This window comes from Neolamprologus brichardi, chromosome 9, assembly GCF_056152115.1.
Source record: "Neolamprologus brichardi isolate AB-2024 chromosome 9, ASM5615211v1, whole genome shotgun sequence".
In the NCBI taxonomy this organism is placed as follows: Eukaryota; Metazoa; Chordata; class Actinopteri; order Cichliformes; family Cichlidae; genus Neolamprologus; species Neolamprologus brichardi.
In genome coordinates, this window is record NC_142112.1 from 41,392,327 (window position 1) to 41,408,835 (window position 16,509).

Genomic DNA, 16,509 nt, shown 5'->3' on the forward strand with positions numbered 1-16,509 from the left:
AGTGACTTGACCAATCCACCAGGTGGAGACAAACTTGGTGGAGCACTTGAGAAATGATGTCTGTTCCAAAGAACAAACACAAAGAAAATGTTTTAATAAATATGAGGGGAATAATGCCAACAGTAAAACAAAAAATGAGATGAGCTCCTTGAGCCTGCACAGGGGGTGAAACACTGAGTGTACTGGTCCCTGTGCAGCAGCGCCCCCTGCTGCTTAAACAGTTTATGAAACAGGTCTGTATCACACACATGCAGCTTATCAGCCAGAGATTCAGAGCTTTCTGCAGTTTGGTGTTTAAAACAGCTGCAGTTGGTTGTGGACAAAAACCTTTATTTATGATTCAGATTACACTGACTCCATGTGAGCCACATGTTAATGTAGCTGCATGGCTGAAGAAATAAAAGGAGTTAAGGTGAAGTGTTTGTACGAGGAGCTGCTCAGCTTTAAATCTAAAAAAAACTCCAGCCATGTCATCTCCCAAAGCTTCATTTATTTCAATAAGCTTACAAAGGAAACGCATCGCATGTTGAAATATCTCAGATTTGTCTTTCCGAGTTTTATTTCTGCACCCGTTTCCTCCCAAACATCAGTTTTGACCTTTTATCTGGATTGGAGTCTGTTCTGGTCCAACAGAGTCCTGCCTGAAACCAGTTTGTTTTTGTGTCTGTGCCACTAGTCGTCAGGCAACAAACTGACACAAGAGGAAAAACAGAAAAAATCCCCCAAAGGAAAGGAGATGGGGAGATGCCTAATGAGGCACCGTTAGAGACCTTAGAGGGGAGGGAGGTGGGAGAGAGCTGCTCAGGTGTGTCACCACTCAGAGAAGAACACACCCGAGCAGCAGCAGCCGGCTCCGTCTGCCTGAACTGGACTGAAACTGGACCTGGGCCAACAGCTCTGTATTCTTCTTCTTCGTGGACTTTGATGGCCGGACTGATCCTGAGCTGCTGAGACATCACGGGTCGGTACCTTTCAGACTGCTGCTTTTAAACTGGATCAGTGCTAGGGTCCTGTACCCAGCTCATTTACAGTTGTTTAGAATGTAGTTTCTCAGAGCAATCAGTTTATTATAAGAGTGAAAACTGTTTATTTACATTTTTAAGATTTAGTTTTCCATTGAAACTCATTTCCATTTGTCCTCTATGGTTTGTTTTTGTTGTTGCTTGTTATAAATCTACATGAGTGTGACAGAGAGACCTGTCAGGCATGAACCAGGCAGTGAAGACCAGAAAGTATTTGTGAAGGGTAAAAGCACAAATACACAAATCCTTTGCTGTGTGTGATCCACCATGTAGGATGTTTCTAGGAGGAAAAAACAAATCCAGTGTAAGAAACGTTGTTTGGCTCCGTGTCCCCACACATGACTGCAAGGATTTTAAATCTGGTTTGTGTTAAACAACTTCTACAATTTAAACTCAGCATTTCAATTAAAAAATAAACTACCTGTAGCATCTAAAGTAAAAGTACTCGGATCCATCATACACATTCTTCAAATGCTCTCCACAGTAACACTTTCATCTACTGCTATCAGATTTCTATTTTAAAAAAACTTGAATACTGAAAACCAAGATCTAGTGTAGCATAGATCTGCTTTTTTAGTACAAGTGTACTTAAGTAAAGCACTTGAGCAGCAGCTAAATACATGCAGACCCATACACACCAAAGACATTTTTCCTGTTAGGAATGAAGTAAGCTAGCCAACATTGAAGAAACTGCTCGAGCTTCCTACACTACGAGTTTCATTTGCACCCGTCTGTCTATCCCAGGCTTCACGTTTTAATGGAGCCATCCAACCGTCTTACTGCTCGGCATCAGCTGGGGGGCGTGCTCCTGGACCAAATCATGAAATAAGGTGGGGTGAGGCGGGGCCAGAAGCTAACTGGATTTATTCCTCCTTGCCAAAAAGAAAACAAAACTAATGTTAGTAAACAAATGTTATTTCTGTCAACGATCCTTAAAGTCGACTTTTCTCCCCCTTACGCCGTCCCTGCTACGATGTGCCAAGTTGTCAGCCAACAGTCAAAAACATGAATGAAAAAGCAGCCAAAGAAGAACTTTAAAGGAGCTTCCTCAAAGCCTGAAAAACAACTGCTCAAGAGCACTTTAAAAGTCACCAGGAGGTCGAGCTATAAAAAAAACCTGAGGGGTGGCTCAAGAATTTTACACGCATTAAAAAAAACAAAGATGCGCTGTGTGGTGGGTCTTTGTCAGGTTCTTACTGGTTTCTATGGTTCCAGTTGAGATGGGCTGTCTGGGCGGCAAAACAGATGAAGAACGACTGGATGAAAAGGCAAAGAGAGAAGCAAATAAGAAGATCGAGAAGCAGCTGCAGAGGGAACGACAGACGTACAAAGCTACACACAGACTCTTACTGCTGGGTGAGATGCCGCCGTCTCTTTCAATTTATTTTGGTTTTAGCAATTTCAGAATTAACTTTAAAAAGTGGTTCCAAATGTGGGGCACAATAAGGCCACATTAGGCTTTCAGAATCTGTCACAGTAGCACTGTCATGTCACCAGATTTTGGGTCCTCTGACAAAGCTTAAATAATATTTTGAACTTTAGCCAAACTCACAACATTTAGTTACCCAACAATAAATTATGACAATACTTGACATCTCTAATCAGACTTTAGCTCTTGAGCTCGTCACCCATGAAAGCTATGAGACTCCATGTGTTTACTAGAGGTGGGAATCACCATACATCCCACGATATGATATTATCACAATACTTAACGCACGATACGTTATTTTTAAAAATATTGCAATTTTTAAAAATATTTTGCGATATTCAGATTCTGTACATAAAGGTAAACTTTATCAATATTCATTTTCTCTAATATCAAAGTCTCACACTCAGTCTTTCTCTCATTTCAGTTTTATTGTTGACAAACTGAACGGTTTGTATTACAGTCTAGTCCAACTTAACTGAATCAACCATCTGGTACAATTATAGCTATTCTGAACTATGCAGTTTATGAAAACTATGCAGCCCCTTCAGCAACTGAAGAATTTGAAAGTAAATTAAAACAAAATATAATTTTACATTAAATAAAGTTTTAAACTTAATTAAAATAAAACATGTCTTAAATTAAAATAAGTAAACTGTCATGTTTATTGCTGCCAAAAACAAGTTAAACACATTTGGACAGTGAAGGAATGTCAGGATTCTTGCTCAGAAAAAGGATCAACATGCTCTGAAGTCAGAGCACAAAAACCTTTTTGTAACAAAATATCGATTTCTGCTGTCCCTGTATCGATACATTATTAGCAAACAAAATATCACCATGCTACACAGTATCGATTTTTTCCCCCACCCCTAGTGTTTACACCAGTAGGTGATTTAAGAAGAAAAGAGCAACCACTCATTTTATCTACTAAAAACCTGGCTCAGCTTTCTGAATATTATGTGTGATGAAGACCATGTTGACTGTAAGGATAGCATCTGTCCATCCATCTCTCTGTCTGTAACTGTCTGTAGGTGCAGGAGAATCGGGTAAAAGCACCATTGTCAAACAGATGAGGATTCTTCATGTGGACGGCTTTAATGCTGAGTAAGTTTATTAAAGCCATTAGCACATACACACTCGTACACGCATGCATACATCACAGTGTATTAAACTAGAAAAATAGTTGGCCGTCCAGATCACATAACCAGTAGGTGTTGGCTCACGGAAACCTACGCCATGAAGCTTCTGGCTCAGTCTTTGTGCTGATGTTAATGCCAGGCTAGGTTGAAACTCTGCTGTTATTGAGTCAGCAGTAGACACTGCACCCTTTTCTGTCTGAGAATCAGAAGTTGGACTGCTTTACCAATGCACCCGGTGCTAAAAGAATCACATAATCCACAAAGTGCAGAGAGATCAAAGCAGATCCCTCCATCACTTGGATACGCCATGAAGTTCTATCCATTAAGGAACGGACTGACAAAAGGCGAGTCTGGCAGAGCCCACCAAGAATGAATAGGATGTAGAACATAGCTAGTAAGGTAAACATATATGGTACAGGGACTGAATAGTCCACAGTTAACCCTACATTACTGATGCACCCTCAGCAGGACACAGGACACCCTGTGGAATGTGGTCAAATGCTGTTTCCACAAAGCACATGAAGGTTGGCTGTGAAAACTTTCATGCATCCTTAAATATAGTTATGCTTCTGCTAAACCAGTGGTTCCCAAACTTTTTTTGCTGGGCCCCCCTTGTTTTACAAGAAAAATGTTCGCGCCCCCCCTCGCGCGCGCGCGCACGCACGCAAGAACACATCCCCCAACCACACACACCCATATTTTGCTCCATTGCGGTTTATTTCACACCTCAAACATTTAGTAAACAATTAAGCATATACAAGTAATATGCAGGTAGCAAGAAAATAAACTAATAAAGTCTTTTATGCTACGTCGGCACCTACACGGGTATTTTTAAAAACGCAGCTGTTTCGTCCACACATAAACAGCGTTTCGAATCACCGAGAATGGAGATTTTTTAAAACTCCTTTTTTGCATTTATGTGTGGACAAGGAATATAGAGTTCGTCATGCAACGTCAAAGGTATGTGCCTTTTTTCACGTCACGCTGTGCGCCACGTTATTGTTTACATGAGATGAATTGCAGAATGGCAGATAGAGACGAAATACTGTTAATCTGACTATCTGCAGGTTTTACACGCTTACATATACATGCAGTTACTGTCCCTCCATTTAGAAAGGCAGAGGCATCACGGTGTAATTATTTTACATGTAGTTGTTTTTTTTCCCTGTGTAATAATATTCAACATTGCTATCAATACATTTTTCAAAAAATCCCTCTGCAAAATGGGTTCAAAAACATAAACAACTGTTGGATGCTGTTTGTCCGTGATTTGAACCGGGGGAACAAATCGTGGCAGGATCAGCCTGATATTATTTGTATCCCACTGTAACTTTACTGTATAAAGAACTAACATCTCCAAAATGTCAGGAGTAGTTAGTCATTACAACAAGTGTTTGTGAACTAAAAATCAAGAATGTGGGATCCTGTTTGTCCGTGATTTAAACAGCCCAGCGCTGCTCCCGACAAAGGGAAAACCAATCCTGCAGGGAGACCTACCTCGGTACTTGTGCAGGTGAAATCAAAGGGAAGATGTGCTTCACCATATTTTCTAGTCTTTGGCTTAGAATGAAGTTGGTTTGGAAACATATTCAGCTATGCTTCATCTCCTGCTTTGCGTTTGTGTGGGCGCCCCGTGCTAGCAGTGTCCAAGCGTTGTTTTTTTTTTGTTTTTTTTTTCCCTTTTCATGCCGCGCCCCCCCTGCAATGGCTCTGCGCCCCCCCTAGGGGGCGGGCCCCACACTTTGGGAACGTCTGTGCTAAACCAACACATCTAAAAGAAAAGTTTGAAACTGCACAAAGCAGATCCACTTGCTTTAAAGCATCAGCTGACTGCAGTGTGGTTGGTTAAATACATAACCCTGGCCAGTAGGCATGATGTATAGGTCTTAGACAGAACCATGGTTTTCTCCAAACATGCATAAAAAACAAATATCTTGACTTTGGTATTGTATAAAAGTGTAAGTGTTATGGTTTAATACGATGCAGCTTTGCAAACTGTCCATACCTGTTCAGTCTTTGGGGTGAATTTGCTGGGATGTCCACTCCTAGGAAAATTGTCAGTAAGTAAAATGTTATTTATATAGCACATTTCTAGATAAAAGATCACAAAGTGCTTCACAAAGTATAAAACAAAAACTGTCAGCTGTCTTCCGCTTGTGAAAAATGTTTATGAATGGCCTCGGTAGATGCTGGAGTTACTATATTTAATCCCTCATCAATGTCAAAGTGTTTGTTATTATAATAAGTGTTTTTTGGATCAATATTTCTAATAATGACATCATCACAGGTGGAGACGCCCAGATGTGTCTCTGTTTGTGACTTGAATTGGAAGTAGTTATAAGATAAAATAAAGTTTTATCTTGTGGAGTGTAGCTTGAATGACAAGAAGTTGGGTGTAGATGGAGACTGAGGACTAAACAAACTGCAGCTGAACATGTTCAGACTCTTGAGGCATCAGGATGTTTTACCTGAGCCAGTTTTCATGTTGGTCTTTCAGGGAGAAGCAGCAAAAGGTTCAGGACATCAGGAAGAACGTGAAGGACGCCATCGTGGTGAGTGACATGACGGCAAACACAGAGAACCTGAGTCATTGGTTCAAACATTTGAAAAACAATGTCCAGTTGGAGGTTAATCACAGGTGGTGACGGACAGCTGGAGCAAATCTTTGTGTGTGTGTGTGTGTGTGTGTGTGTGCGCGTGTGTGTGTGTTAGACAATTGTGTCAGCTATGACTATTCTGGCTCCGCCCATTCCCCTGGGTAACCCTGGTAACCAGTTCAGAGCGGACTACATCAAGAGCATCGGTCCTCTGTCTGACTTTGAATACACCGAGGTAATACACACACACACACACACACACACACACACACACACACACACACACACACACACAAACAGGTGAGGCTGCTTACCTGTAAAGCTGGCGCAGCGAGCATAAACAGGCGAGTTTCTTTCAGTCCTGCAGGAAATCCGACACATCGCATGACGGTCGGAGGTCGTGTGGCGTGTGAACGTTTGACTGGCTGGAAGAAAGAAGTTGTTAAAGGTGTTTATTTTTTGTTTTAAAGGCTGACGCTGGTGGATTTGAAGTGGGTGACATCACTGGGGTGTGATTGTGTGAATTGTCAAAAGGATTTTCTTCACCACTCTGTGTAAAGATCAGTTTGTGTTTAAGTTTCCAGCCATCACAGAAATATAAATAATCACTGAAAGCGATGAAGTTAATCCAACACGTCCGTATTGCCACCTCATGACCAATGGTCAGGACTTCCTGCAGGACAGGTGAGACCAAGGTGTGACACACATACAGGCAGCTCGGCTGAAGCTGTCTGCAGTCGTCAGCAGCTAAGAGAAGACTTACCTGATTACAGGTGAGCTGCACCTTTAAAGCAGCACCAGGAGACCTGCTTTAAATCTTGTTTGTTTTAATGATGTTAATGACATGATGTAACGGCTTCACCTCAGCCGCACACACACCTACCTCAGGGAATCACCTGAGACCTCATTATACAAACAGTGGAGTCTCGGAGGACTCAGAGACTCAAAACAAATGTCTTCCTGCGTTGCTTCACTCTCACACGCTTCACGGCACAGTCACTGCTGTCCAGTCAGCCGACATCGCCCTGCCAACGTGTCAGCTGCCCTGAAAGTATTAAACTGTGGAAATCACAGCTCCTCGTCAGTAGATTAGGTGTGGACGCGACTGTAATATCCAGCAACATGAGCTCTGTTCATCCAGCCTTCAGTCAGCAGCACATGATTTTTAAATGATAAAATCAACTACCTGTGAGTTCATGTTTAACAGCATCTGCCCACTGACATACCAGTGTGGCCGGAGGGTTACAGAGCTGTGACGTTCTACTGCGTAGACAGGAAGCCTAGGTTTGAACAGCAAACGCATGAAAATGAATGAAATAAACTGACTTTGTGTCCCAAACTGGATCGAGGTTTCAGTGTGACGGGATCACTGCAGCAGTGAGTTCATGTTAAACCAGGAAAGACTGTCCACTTTACTGTCTGTGTCTGTAGCAGGAAGTGCTGCACTGAAACAGCTGTTAGCTGTGATGTTGGTGTTTGTAAAGCACATTATATACGAGGAGTGTGCAGGTGGAGAGCCTGTTTGAGTCACCAGACCGACCGGCTGGAGTCCAACACTCCAGTTTTTCCCTGCAACACCGGGTGTATCGAGCCAATCAGCTTGGCAAAGCAGATGATCAGCTATCAGTGCTACTTTATGCTATAAATGAGTCTCTCTTAGCCAACACAACCAAACAGTTTACAGCATCACAGGTTATTACTCAGCACAAAATATTTCCTACTGAAACACAATCATGCTAACATCCATCAGCATGTCCACAGGAAAAAAATCTCCATGTTACGGTCTCATCACATTTGACTTTGCTTTTCCTCACTTCTGATATGAAGTCATCCAGTCAGTCAGACGATGTGAGGGAAAAAGCATCTCCAAAAAGTGTGCCGTCTCTTCCTCGTTGTCTACGCCCTTTTTCCCCTGCAGATATGCTGATGGGATTTACAATCATGCTTCGACAGGAAACTTCAAAGCTAAACTTTTGATCTTTCAGGAGTTCTTTGAGCATACTCAGAAGCTGTGGGAGGACGACGGTGTGAAGGCGTGCTTTGAGCGTGCCAATGAATATCAGCTGATTGACTGCGCTCAGTAGTAAGACACTCACATTCACATGTTCCAGTCTTTGTGAGTCTTTCATTACACCCAGGGCACTGGCACACCTCAGCACAGATACTGCTTCTGACCCTCACTCTTGTTACAACTTGGTTCAAAAGCATAAATGTGGAGACTGAGACCAGAGCTTGAAGAAGCATGGGTTTGACTTTAAATTACAAAAGAAGTTAGCTGTATCATTTGGTAACCCAAAGATTCTCAGGCATCCCATTGGCAGGTGTAGTCAGTTCACAGTCAAACATAGGCCACACCTGAATGCTACTGCACTGTCACTGCAAAGAGAACTGTGTCCTCATAAAGACATACAAACCATCACACACTCTGCAATCTCAGTGGACCAATCACAACACTCCTGTACAGCTTCTCATCATCATCATCTCATCCTGTGTTTCAGCTTCCTGAATCGGCTGGACTCAGTTCGGAGGCCCGATTACTCACCCACCGACCAGGTAACGAACCAGCCAATCAAACAGCAGCACCCAGCATGACTCACCTATTGCTGACTCACTGTTCTCCTCCTGCAGGACCTGCTGCGCTGCAGAGTTCTGACTTCAGGGATTTTTGAAACCAGGTTTCAGGTGGACAAAGTCAACTTCCAGTAAGTGGAACGACCTGCAGAACAGTTTCACGGACAGGAAATTAGAATCAGAATCAGAAAGGGTTTTACTAGGGGACTAGTAAAAGCGCTATACAAATACAGGCCATTTACCAGGCCATTTTATTGCCAAATGTTGAGCAGGTTTACAACATTAGGAAATTGTCTTAGTGGTGGGAACAGTCATGCGGTTATTGTTCATGAGTCCAACAGCAGAGGGGAAGAAACTGTTCTTATGGCGAGAGGTTCTGGTGCGAACGGAGCCTCCTGCCTGACGGGAGCAGGTCAAACAGACTGTGTCCAGGGTGAGAAGGTCAGCTGACATCCGAGCTGCACGCCCCAGTGTCCTGGAGGTGTACAGGTCCTGCAGAGATGGGAGTCTGCAGCCAATCACCTTCTCAGCAGAGTGCACAACACGCTGCAGTCTCCGTTTGTCCCTGATGGTGGCTCCAGCGTACCACACGGTGATGGAGGAGGTGAGGATAAGCTCGATGATTGCGGTGTAGAATTGCATCATCGTCCGTGTTGGCAGGTTGAATTTCTTCAGCTGCCTCAGGAAGTACATCCTCTGCTGGGCTTTCTTAATGACGGAGGTGATGGTGGGCTCCCACTTCAGGTCCTGGGTGATGGTGGTACCCAGGAAGGAATGAGTCCACAGAGGTGATGAGGGTGTCAGTCAGGATGATGGGGGGAGTGGGGCTGTGTGCTTCCTGAAGTCCACAATAATCTCCACTGTCTTCTGGGCGTTCAGCACCAGGTTGTTGTGGCTGCACCAGGACACCAGACGTTCAACCTCCCTCCTGTAGGCAGACTCATGCCCGTCCAAGATGAGTCCAATAACGGTGGTGTCATCTGCAAACTTGATTAGCTTCACAGACTGGTGGGTGGAGGTGCAGCAGTTAGTGTACAGGGAGAAGAGCAGAGGAGAAAGAACACAGCCCTGAGGGGAGCCGGTGCTGATGGTCCGGGAGTCCGAGACATTCTTTCCCAGCCTCACGTGCTGCTTCCTGTCCGTCAGGAAGTCAGTGATCCACCGTCAGATGGGATCAGGCACATTCATCTGGGAAAGCTTGCCTTGGTGATGGCCTGGAAGGATGGTGTTGAAGGCAAAGCTGGAGTCCACAAACAGGATCCTGGCGTAGGTTTCTGGGGAGTCCAGATGCTGCAGGATGAAGTGTAGAGCCATGTTGATAGTGTCGTCTACAGACCTGCTGGCTCTGTATGCAAACTGCAGGGGGTCCAGGAGGGGGGCCGTGAGGGTCTTGAGGTAGGAGAGAACCAGGCGCTCAAATAACTTCATGACCACAGATGTCAGAGCCACAGGTCTGTAGTCATTTAGTCCAGTGATCCTAGGTTTCTTGGGGACAGGGATTATGGTGGAGGACTTGAAGCAGGCAGGCTCATGACATGCCTGCAGTGAGGAGTTGAAAATGCCAGAATACACTGGGGCCAGCTCGTTTGCACAGTGTCTGAGTGGCAGGAGACACACCGTCTGGGCCAGGAGCTTTTCGAGCATTCAGACTCTTAAACTGCTTCCTCACATCTGCTTCATGAATACAAAGAGTTGTGGTGGGAGAAGGTGGTGTGAAATCCTCCTTGGTGTGGGGTGTGGAGGGAGGTGTTGTAGGTGAAGTGTTTGATGGTGGTGATGGCTCTATGGAGGGGGGAGAGGTGGGGGAGTGAGTGTCCAAAGTGTCTCTATTCTTGGGGCTGTTGGAGGTGTGAAGGCTGCTTGATGGCTCGTCAAAACGGCAGTAAAAGTCGTTAAGGGTGTTGGCCAAGAGCAAGTCATCAGTGGAGTGGGCGGTTTTAGGCTTGTAGTTGGTGATATTCCTAAAACTTTTCCACACAGAGGACGAGTCATTCTCTGAGATCTGCTGCTGCATCTTCTCAGAGTGCTGATGTTTAGCAACGTCCACTTCTTTAGTGAACCTGTGCTTGGCCTCTCTGTAGCAGTCCCTGTCTGCGCTTCTGAACGCCTTTCTCTTTTCCAGCCACAGCTTTTTGAGTTTAGGAGTAAACCAGGGTTTGTCATTGTTATAACTCACCCTGGTGCGTGATGGCACAATGCTGTCCTCACAGAAGTGGATATAGGAGGTGACAGTGTCCGTAAACTCGTCCAAACTGTTAGAAGCAGCCCTCATTGTGTCCCAGTCTGTAGACTCCAAACACGTGCGAAGCTCCTCCACAGCCTCGTTGCTCCAGTTTTTTTTAGTCCTCACGACAGATTTGGAGAGCTTCAGCCTCTGTCTGTACGCGGGGATCAGGTGGATCATGACGTGGTCAGAAAGTCAGAGTGAAGCGCGGAGCACCACGCGATAGGCCCCGCCGATTGTGCTGTAACAGTGGTCCAAGGTCCTCTCCTCTCTGGTCGGGCATTTAATATACTGCTTGTATTTGGGAAGCTCTTGGCTCAGATTGGCTTTGTTAGCTTTGTTACTTACTTAATTACTTCCTGTTCCTAAAGAAAACCATAAGCCCCATCAGAGAATCTGATTGTAGATCACTGATGAATAACCGGATCACCCGGATCACCCACCTGACAAGTGTTGGGGAGTAATGGAATACATGTTCCATTACATTGCGTTACGTATTAAAATGCAAAATATGAGGAACTGTATTCCATTACAGTTACCCTTTAAAAGGTGGTAATCAGAATACAGTTACTTTGTTGAAATAAATGGATTACACAGCGGTATTTCCCTGTGTCATATATTAGGCTATGGCCTCTCTATTTTTGGTAATTCCACACACACAGTGGAAACCCAAACAACACGCATTAAGAGGCTCTAATGCCTGTGTCTCAATCTCACAGCCCATGTCACCTTTACTTGCGGCCCACATAATGATGTGAAGAAATATTTTTCAATTCAATTTTATTTATATAGCGCCAAATCACAACAACAGTCGCCTCAAGGTGCTTTATATTGTAAGGTAGAGCCTAAAATAATACATAGAAAATACAGAGAAAAAACCCAACAATCATATGACCCCCTATGAGCAAGCACTTTGGCGACAGCGGGAAGGAAAAACTCCCTTTTAACAGGAAGAAACCTCTGGCAGAACCAGGATCATGGAGGGGCGGGGCCATCTGCTGTGATTGGTTGGGGTGAGAGAAGGAAGACAGGATAAAGACATGCTGTGGAAGAGAGACAGAGATTAATAACAGATATGATTCAATGCAGAGAGGTCTGTTAAGAAGGAAAGGTCAGAACACATAACAGGAGACACAGACCAATCCTAAGTTTGATTAAGGCTAGGGAACATGGTCTGCTCTTGGTTACATGTTGGTTAACACATAGTGAGTGAGAAAGGTGACTGGAAAGGAAACACTCAGTGCATCATGGGAATCCCCGGCAGCCTACGTCTATTGCAGCATAACTAAGGGAGGATTCAGGGTCACCTGGTCCAGCCCTAACTATATGCTTTAGCAAAAAGGAAATTTTAAGCCTAATCTTAAAAAATGTAAAAATCATTCTTCAAAAAATTTTTAATGAGAGAAATAGGCAGAGCTTTCCAGGCTCTACTCGACTACTCATCACCTTGACAATAATCGACTGGTAAGACTCGACTGTACACTGTGTTCGTGTTTTCCTCCCAAACAATAAGTTCAGTTGGAGCAGCCTTTCAACACCTCTCTGTGTCTCTCGCAAAGTTGATCCAGACAACAAAGTAAAGCTAGTTTTCAGCTACAAGCCCAGCACGAACCCACCGTATTAGCCAGAGGTCCCTTTACTACAGTTCGGCGCCGCGGACCTGTTTTATATACGCGCGGAATAGTTTTCTATACGAGATCGCTGCAAAAAGTGCAGCCTTACCTAATGTCCACCTACTGTTACTCATTTATATTAAGATTTAAACATGTAGTTGGTGTTGGTATGGAGAGTAACCTCCAGTAATAGTAATAAATCACACAGCAATAGGACATTCATGTACTATTCAAAAGACGTTACTCTCATTGAGTAACGTAACAGAATAAGTTACAAACTACATTTTGGGGCATGTAGTCTGTAGTGGAATACATTTTTAAAGTAACCTTCCCATCACTGCTGCTGACAGACAGCTCTAACCGTGTTTGTGTGTCAGTATGTTTGATGTAGGAGGACAGCGGGACGAACGCAGGAAGTGGATTCAGTGCTTCAACGGTGAGGAAAAAACAGATTCTTTATTGATCGAGCCTGAAAGCAGCAGGGAGTTTGATGTGTGTGTGCACTTGCGTCCAGATGTGACCGCTATCATCTTCGTGGCAGCGAGCAGCAGCTACAACATGGTGATCCGTGAGGACAACTCCACCAATCGGCTGCGAGAATCTCTGGACCTCTACAGATCTATCTGGACCAACAGGTTCTCTGACTGACTGAAGTTGCCAATTACTCTCTGATTGGCTGCCTTAAACACTTCCTACCAACTGAGTACATGTAGTTGACTGTCCTGTTCTCTGATTGGCCGTAGGTTCCTGAAGACTATTTCAGTGATCCTCTTCCTGAACAAACAGGATGTTCTTGCTGAGAAGATTCTGGCTGGAAAGTCGAAGCTGGAGGATTATTTCCCAGAATATAACAACTACCAGCTTCCTGCTGATGGTAAATATCCAAAGAGTGTGGAAAGTTAATGTCCTCCATTTGTCTCAAAGGTTTGCACTGAATTTCAAACTTGCTGCTCCTTCCTCCTAGAATAAGCTGCAGAATGTGCAGGAGACTTGAAGTTTGACTGAATTTAAGGCCATTTTAAATGAGTTGAATGCAGTTAATTCAGGATGCAAATGTTTTTCCTGAATATTATTAGCTTTGTTTCTGGCCTTGGACCATTGCTTCTGAAGGCTTATTGTGACTGAAGTCTGTACATTGTGTGATTTTTCTTTTTTTTTTTTCCCCCTCTTTGTGTGATTGACTGCTGTATGACTTGTGTGTGTGTGTGTGTGTGTGTGTGTGTGTGTGTATATATGTGTAGCTTACACCTGTAATGCTGTCATTCTTGGTTGGGACTTTTAATCTCGAGACTTTATTTTTTCCTGGTTGAATAAACACAAATGGAAATCTGTCCCACCAACACACGAGTGCGCCTTGGGCACGTGAACACACCTCTTGACCATGCACACTTGTTTCAGCTGTTCCAGACACTGATGAAGACCCCAAAGTGATGAGGGCCAAGTTCTTCATCAGAGATGAGTTTCTGGTAAAATCGCTTCCCGTCTTGACATCATGCTATCACACGATGGCGTGTTCAGACTAACATGCGACTCCTGTTTCAGAGGATCAGTATGGCGAGCGGTGACGACAAACATTCCTGCTACCCTCACTTCACCTGTGCTGTTGACACCGAGAACATCCGCCGTGTCTTCAACGACTGCCGTGACATCATCCAGCGGATGCACCTGCGGCAGTATGAACTGCTCTGATTGACTGCTGGGCGCCGCCTGGCCCCGGCCACTCTGAAGAAGCCGATAAGTAATCGAGGCAGATAGCCGATCAATGCTCATAGCGTTTGTGATATTTATTAGTGATTATTGATTAGGACAGAATCTTATTAGCTGTGTGTTCCATGTGCTTTATGTCCTGCAGGGCATTATGGTCAGAATTATTGGCATGGCAGCAATGTGTCATGTGGGAGGAGGTGGAGTCTGGAAATCTATTTTTACATGTTATTTGTGTTATCTTTGCTCTGATTGGCTGATCCATTTGAATGATTAAACACCTTTGTTTACCTGTGAACTTGGGGTCAAAGGTCAGTCTTTATTCAGAAGCTGTTCAAATGTTTTTATTTGTTATTCAGAGAGCTAAGTGTTTACCTGCAGGTTACCAGGTGTGTCCTGGCTCCGCTACGCCACGGTAACCTATAGACTCAAGATTCATGTTCACAACAGATGGAATATAACGTGACAGGAAGCGACTCAGTCTTCTAATCTGAAGACTGTCTTTCCAATTAATTTCCAAATTAAAATTCAGGGATTTTTCTACTACCCTTTAAAAAAAAAACAAAAAAAACCTCTTTACATTTTAAGAGCTTCACGTTGTTGATTTTGAACACTTTCTCAGAAACACAAGGTGTGACAATGTTTTCACCCTTTGAGAAGCACCAGCACACAGAGAAACTGGGGACGTGATACCAGATTGTTCAGCTTTCTGCTCCTGATCAACTATAACATATCTTTATGGTTTGATCCAAATGAAACGCACAAATAAAATTTTGATTTTTTTTTTGTTGCTGATCTTCAGATGACAGTGCATCTAAATAAAGGGCACAGAGACACAGAACTACTACTCTGTTATTAAAAGAGTTAGGAGAGAGTAATGTAGCTTACTGTCAACATGTAGATGAAAATGAGCCGATGGTAACTAACCTCAGGCTGGCAGTATTATACCTGCTGGCTTTAATGCCACAAACTAGCCAGGTGAACAGGTGCAGATGACTGCCGGCTTGAGGACGCTGATCACCAGAGCAGGTACGAAGCACTAAAGTGATCTCGTTTATCCTCAGTCTTTACTAAAAACATCCAAAAAGAATAAACTGTGAGAGGATGAGATAACTGAGCTCAGCTGCAGAATCATGTACGTGTGTCTGGATTCTGACTGCCACCAGGTGAGAGGCATGTGTACCGGAGTGTGTCACCTGCTCATCACCGGGCACACAGACACACCTGTGCTATCCCACAGGTTGGGCTGTGGGAGAACAGAGATATCTTTGAACCTTCTTCCTGTAACAGCACCACTTGAACTCAGGACAGGTACTTTATCAGCTGGTTTATACCTGCACAAGTAAGCACACAACACTGCCCCCTGATGGTGAAGCTTCTCTTAAATTCTCTGATTAAACATGCTCACATTAAACATTTCCTGTGGTCCGAGTCAGCTGATGGTTTTTTAAAGTTTCACATAGGATAAGGTCAGATCATGTGAACGCCATCAATGAACGCAGTGATGGGAAAACAAACGCGAGTCTGACTTAAATGGGCTAAACACCACAGGTGTGAAAACACCCTAAGACTGTGTAATTGGAGTATTCTCAGTAATCTGAGTAATCTTCATGTAAACAGTTGGTTTTTACACTGTGTTGTGGACTGAATATTTTTAAGTATTGGAGTACCTGTAACAGCTGTTACCATGGTTACTGCTCATCATGTACTAATGTTCAATCGACTTGAAACCATCCACTTCCTGTACAGATGTTTCTAACATGGTGGGCAGGTCAGAAGGGTCTGTGGCCACATTTTCTACAGGTGCACCAGATCTTCTGAACTAGTCAAAAATAAGTGGACAGACCGACATGATCTGTCACTGTTGTCCTCCAGAGAATGACTCATATGACCTGTATGTGATGCCAGTGATGTTTAAAAATAAAAGAAAATAAAGCTTTTATTCTGAAGAGTATTACCTTTTTATTTCACCTGTAAAGTCAGACAGGTACAGACAGGTGGGACATTCGGGCTCTGTGCCTCCTTCACCAACTCCAGTAACAGGTGAGCACATCTGTCAAGATTTCTTCTTCTCTGTTATTATTAACTGCAGGTGACCTCACGGTGTGTTCAAAGCTCTCTGTGTAAAAACTGCTTTTCTGGAATCACTCCTCTATCCGGCCACTGTTCTGGTCACAGAGATCCATGCGGTTCTCTGAGATCCTGACTGCGTG

The 16,509-nt window shown here is 43.9% G+C and overlaps 1 protein-coding gene and 1 long non-coding RNA gene across 3 annotated transcripts; one reads left to right on the top strand and one right to left on the bottom strand.

Moving 5' to 3' along the window:
- The first annotated feature begins 802 nt into the window (after nt 1-802).
- gnal (guanine nucleotide binding protein (G protein), alpha activating activity polypeptide, olfactory type) lies at nt 803-14,354 on the top strand. 2 transcript variants are annotated; one of them, XM_035915458.1, is made up of 13 exons: nt 803-961; nt 2,238-2,378; nt 3,480-3,552; nt 6,085-6,139; nt 6,300-6,419; nt 8,170-8,267; nt 8,683-8,737; nt 8,813-8,886; nt 12,970-13,028; nt 13,107-13,227; nt 13,336-13,466; nt 13,991-14,058; nt 14,135-14,354. In XM_035915458.1, the coding sequence occupies exons 2-13, from the start codon at nt 2,243-2,245 to the stop codon at nt 14,279-14,281; spliced, it is 1,137 nt and encodes a 378-aa protein (XP_035771351.1). In that variant the 5' UTR covers nt 803-961; nt 2,238-2,242; the 3' UTR covers nt 14,282-14,354. The 2 variants fall into 2 exon arrangements, with proteins under 2 accessions (XP_035771351.1, XP_006808171.2); XM_006808108.2 differs by lacking the exon at nt 803-961 and having other exon boundaries at nt 2,201-2,378.
- LOC102777238 (uncharacterized) lies at nt 1,819-6,075 on the bottom strand. Its single transcript, XR_437649.2, has 4 exons — nt 6,056-6,075; nt 5,593-5,632; nt 2,220-2,278; nt 1,819-1,894 (listed from the first exon to the last, which is right to left on the bottom strand). It is a non-coding gene; the product is annotated as an uncharacterized LOC102777238 (long non-coding RNA).
- Nucleotides 14,355-16,509: the final 2,155 nt, after the last annotated feature.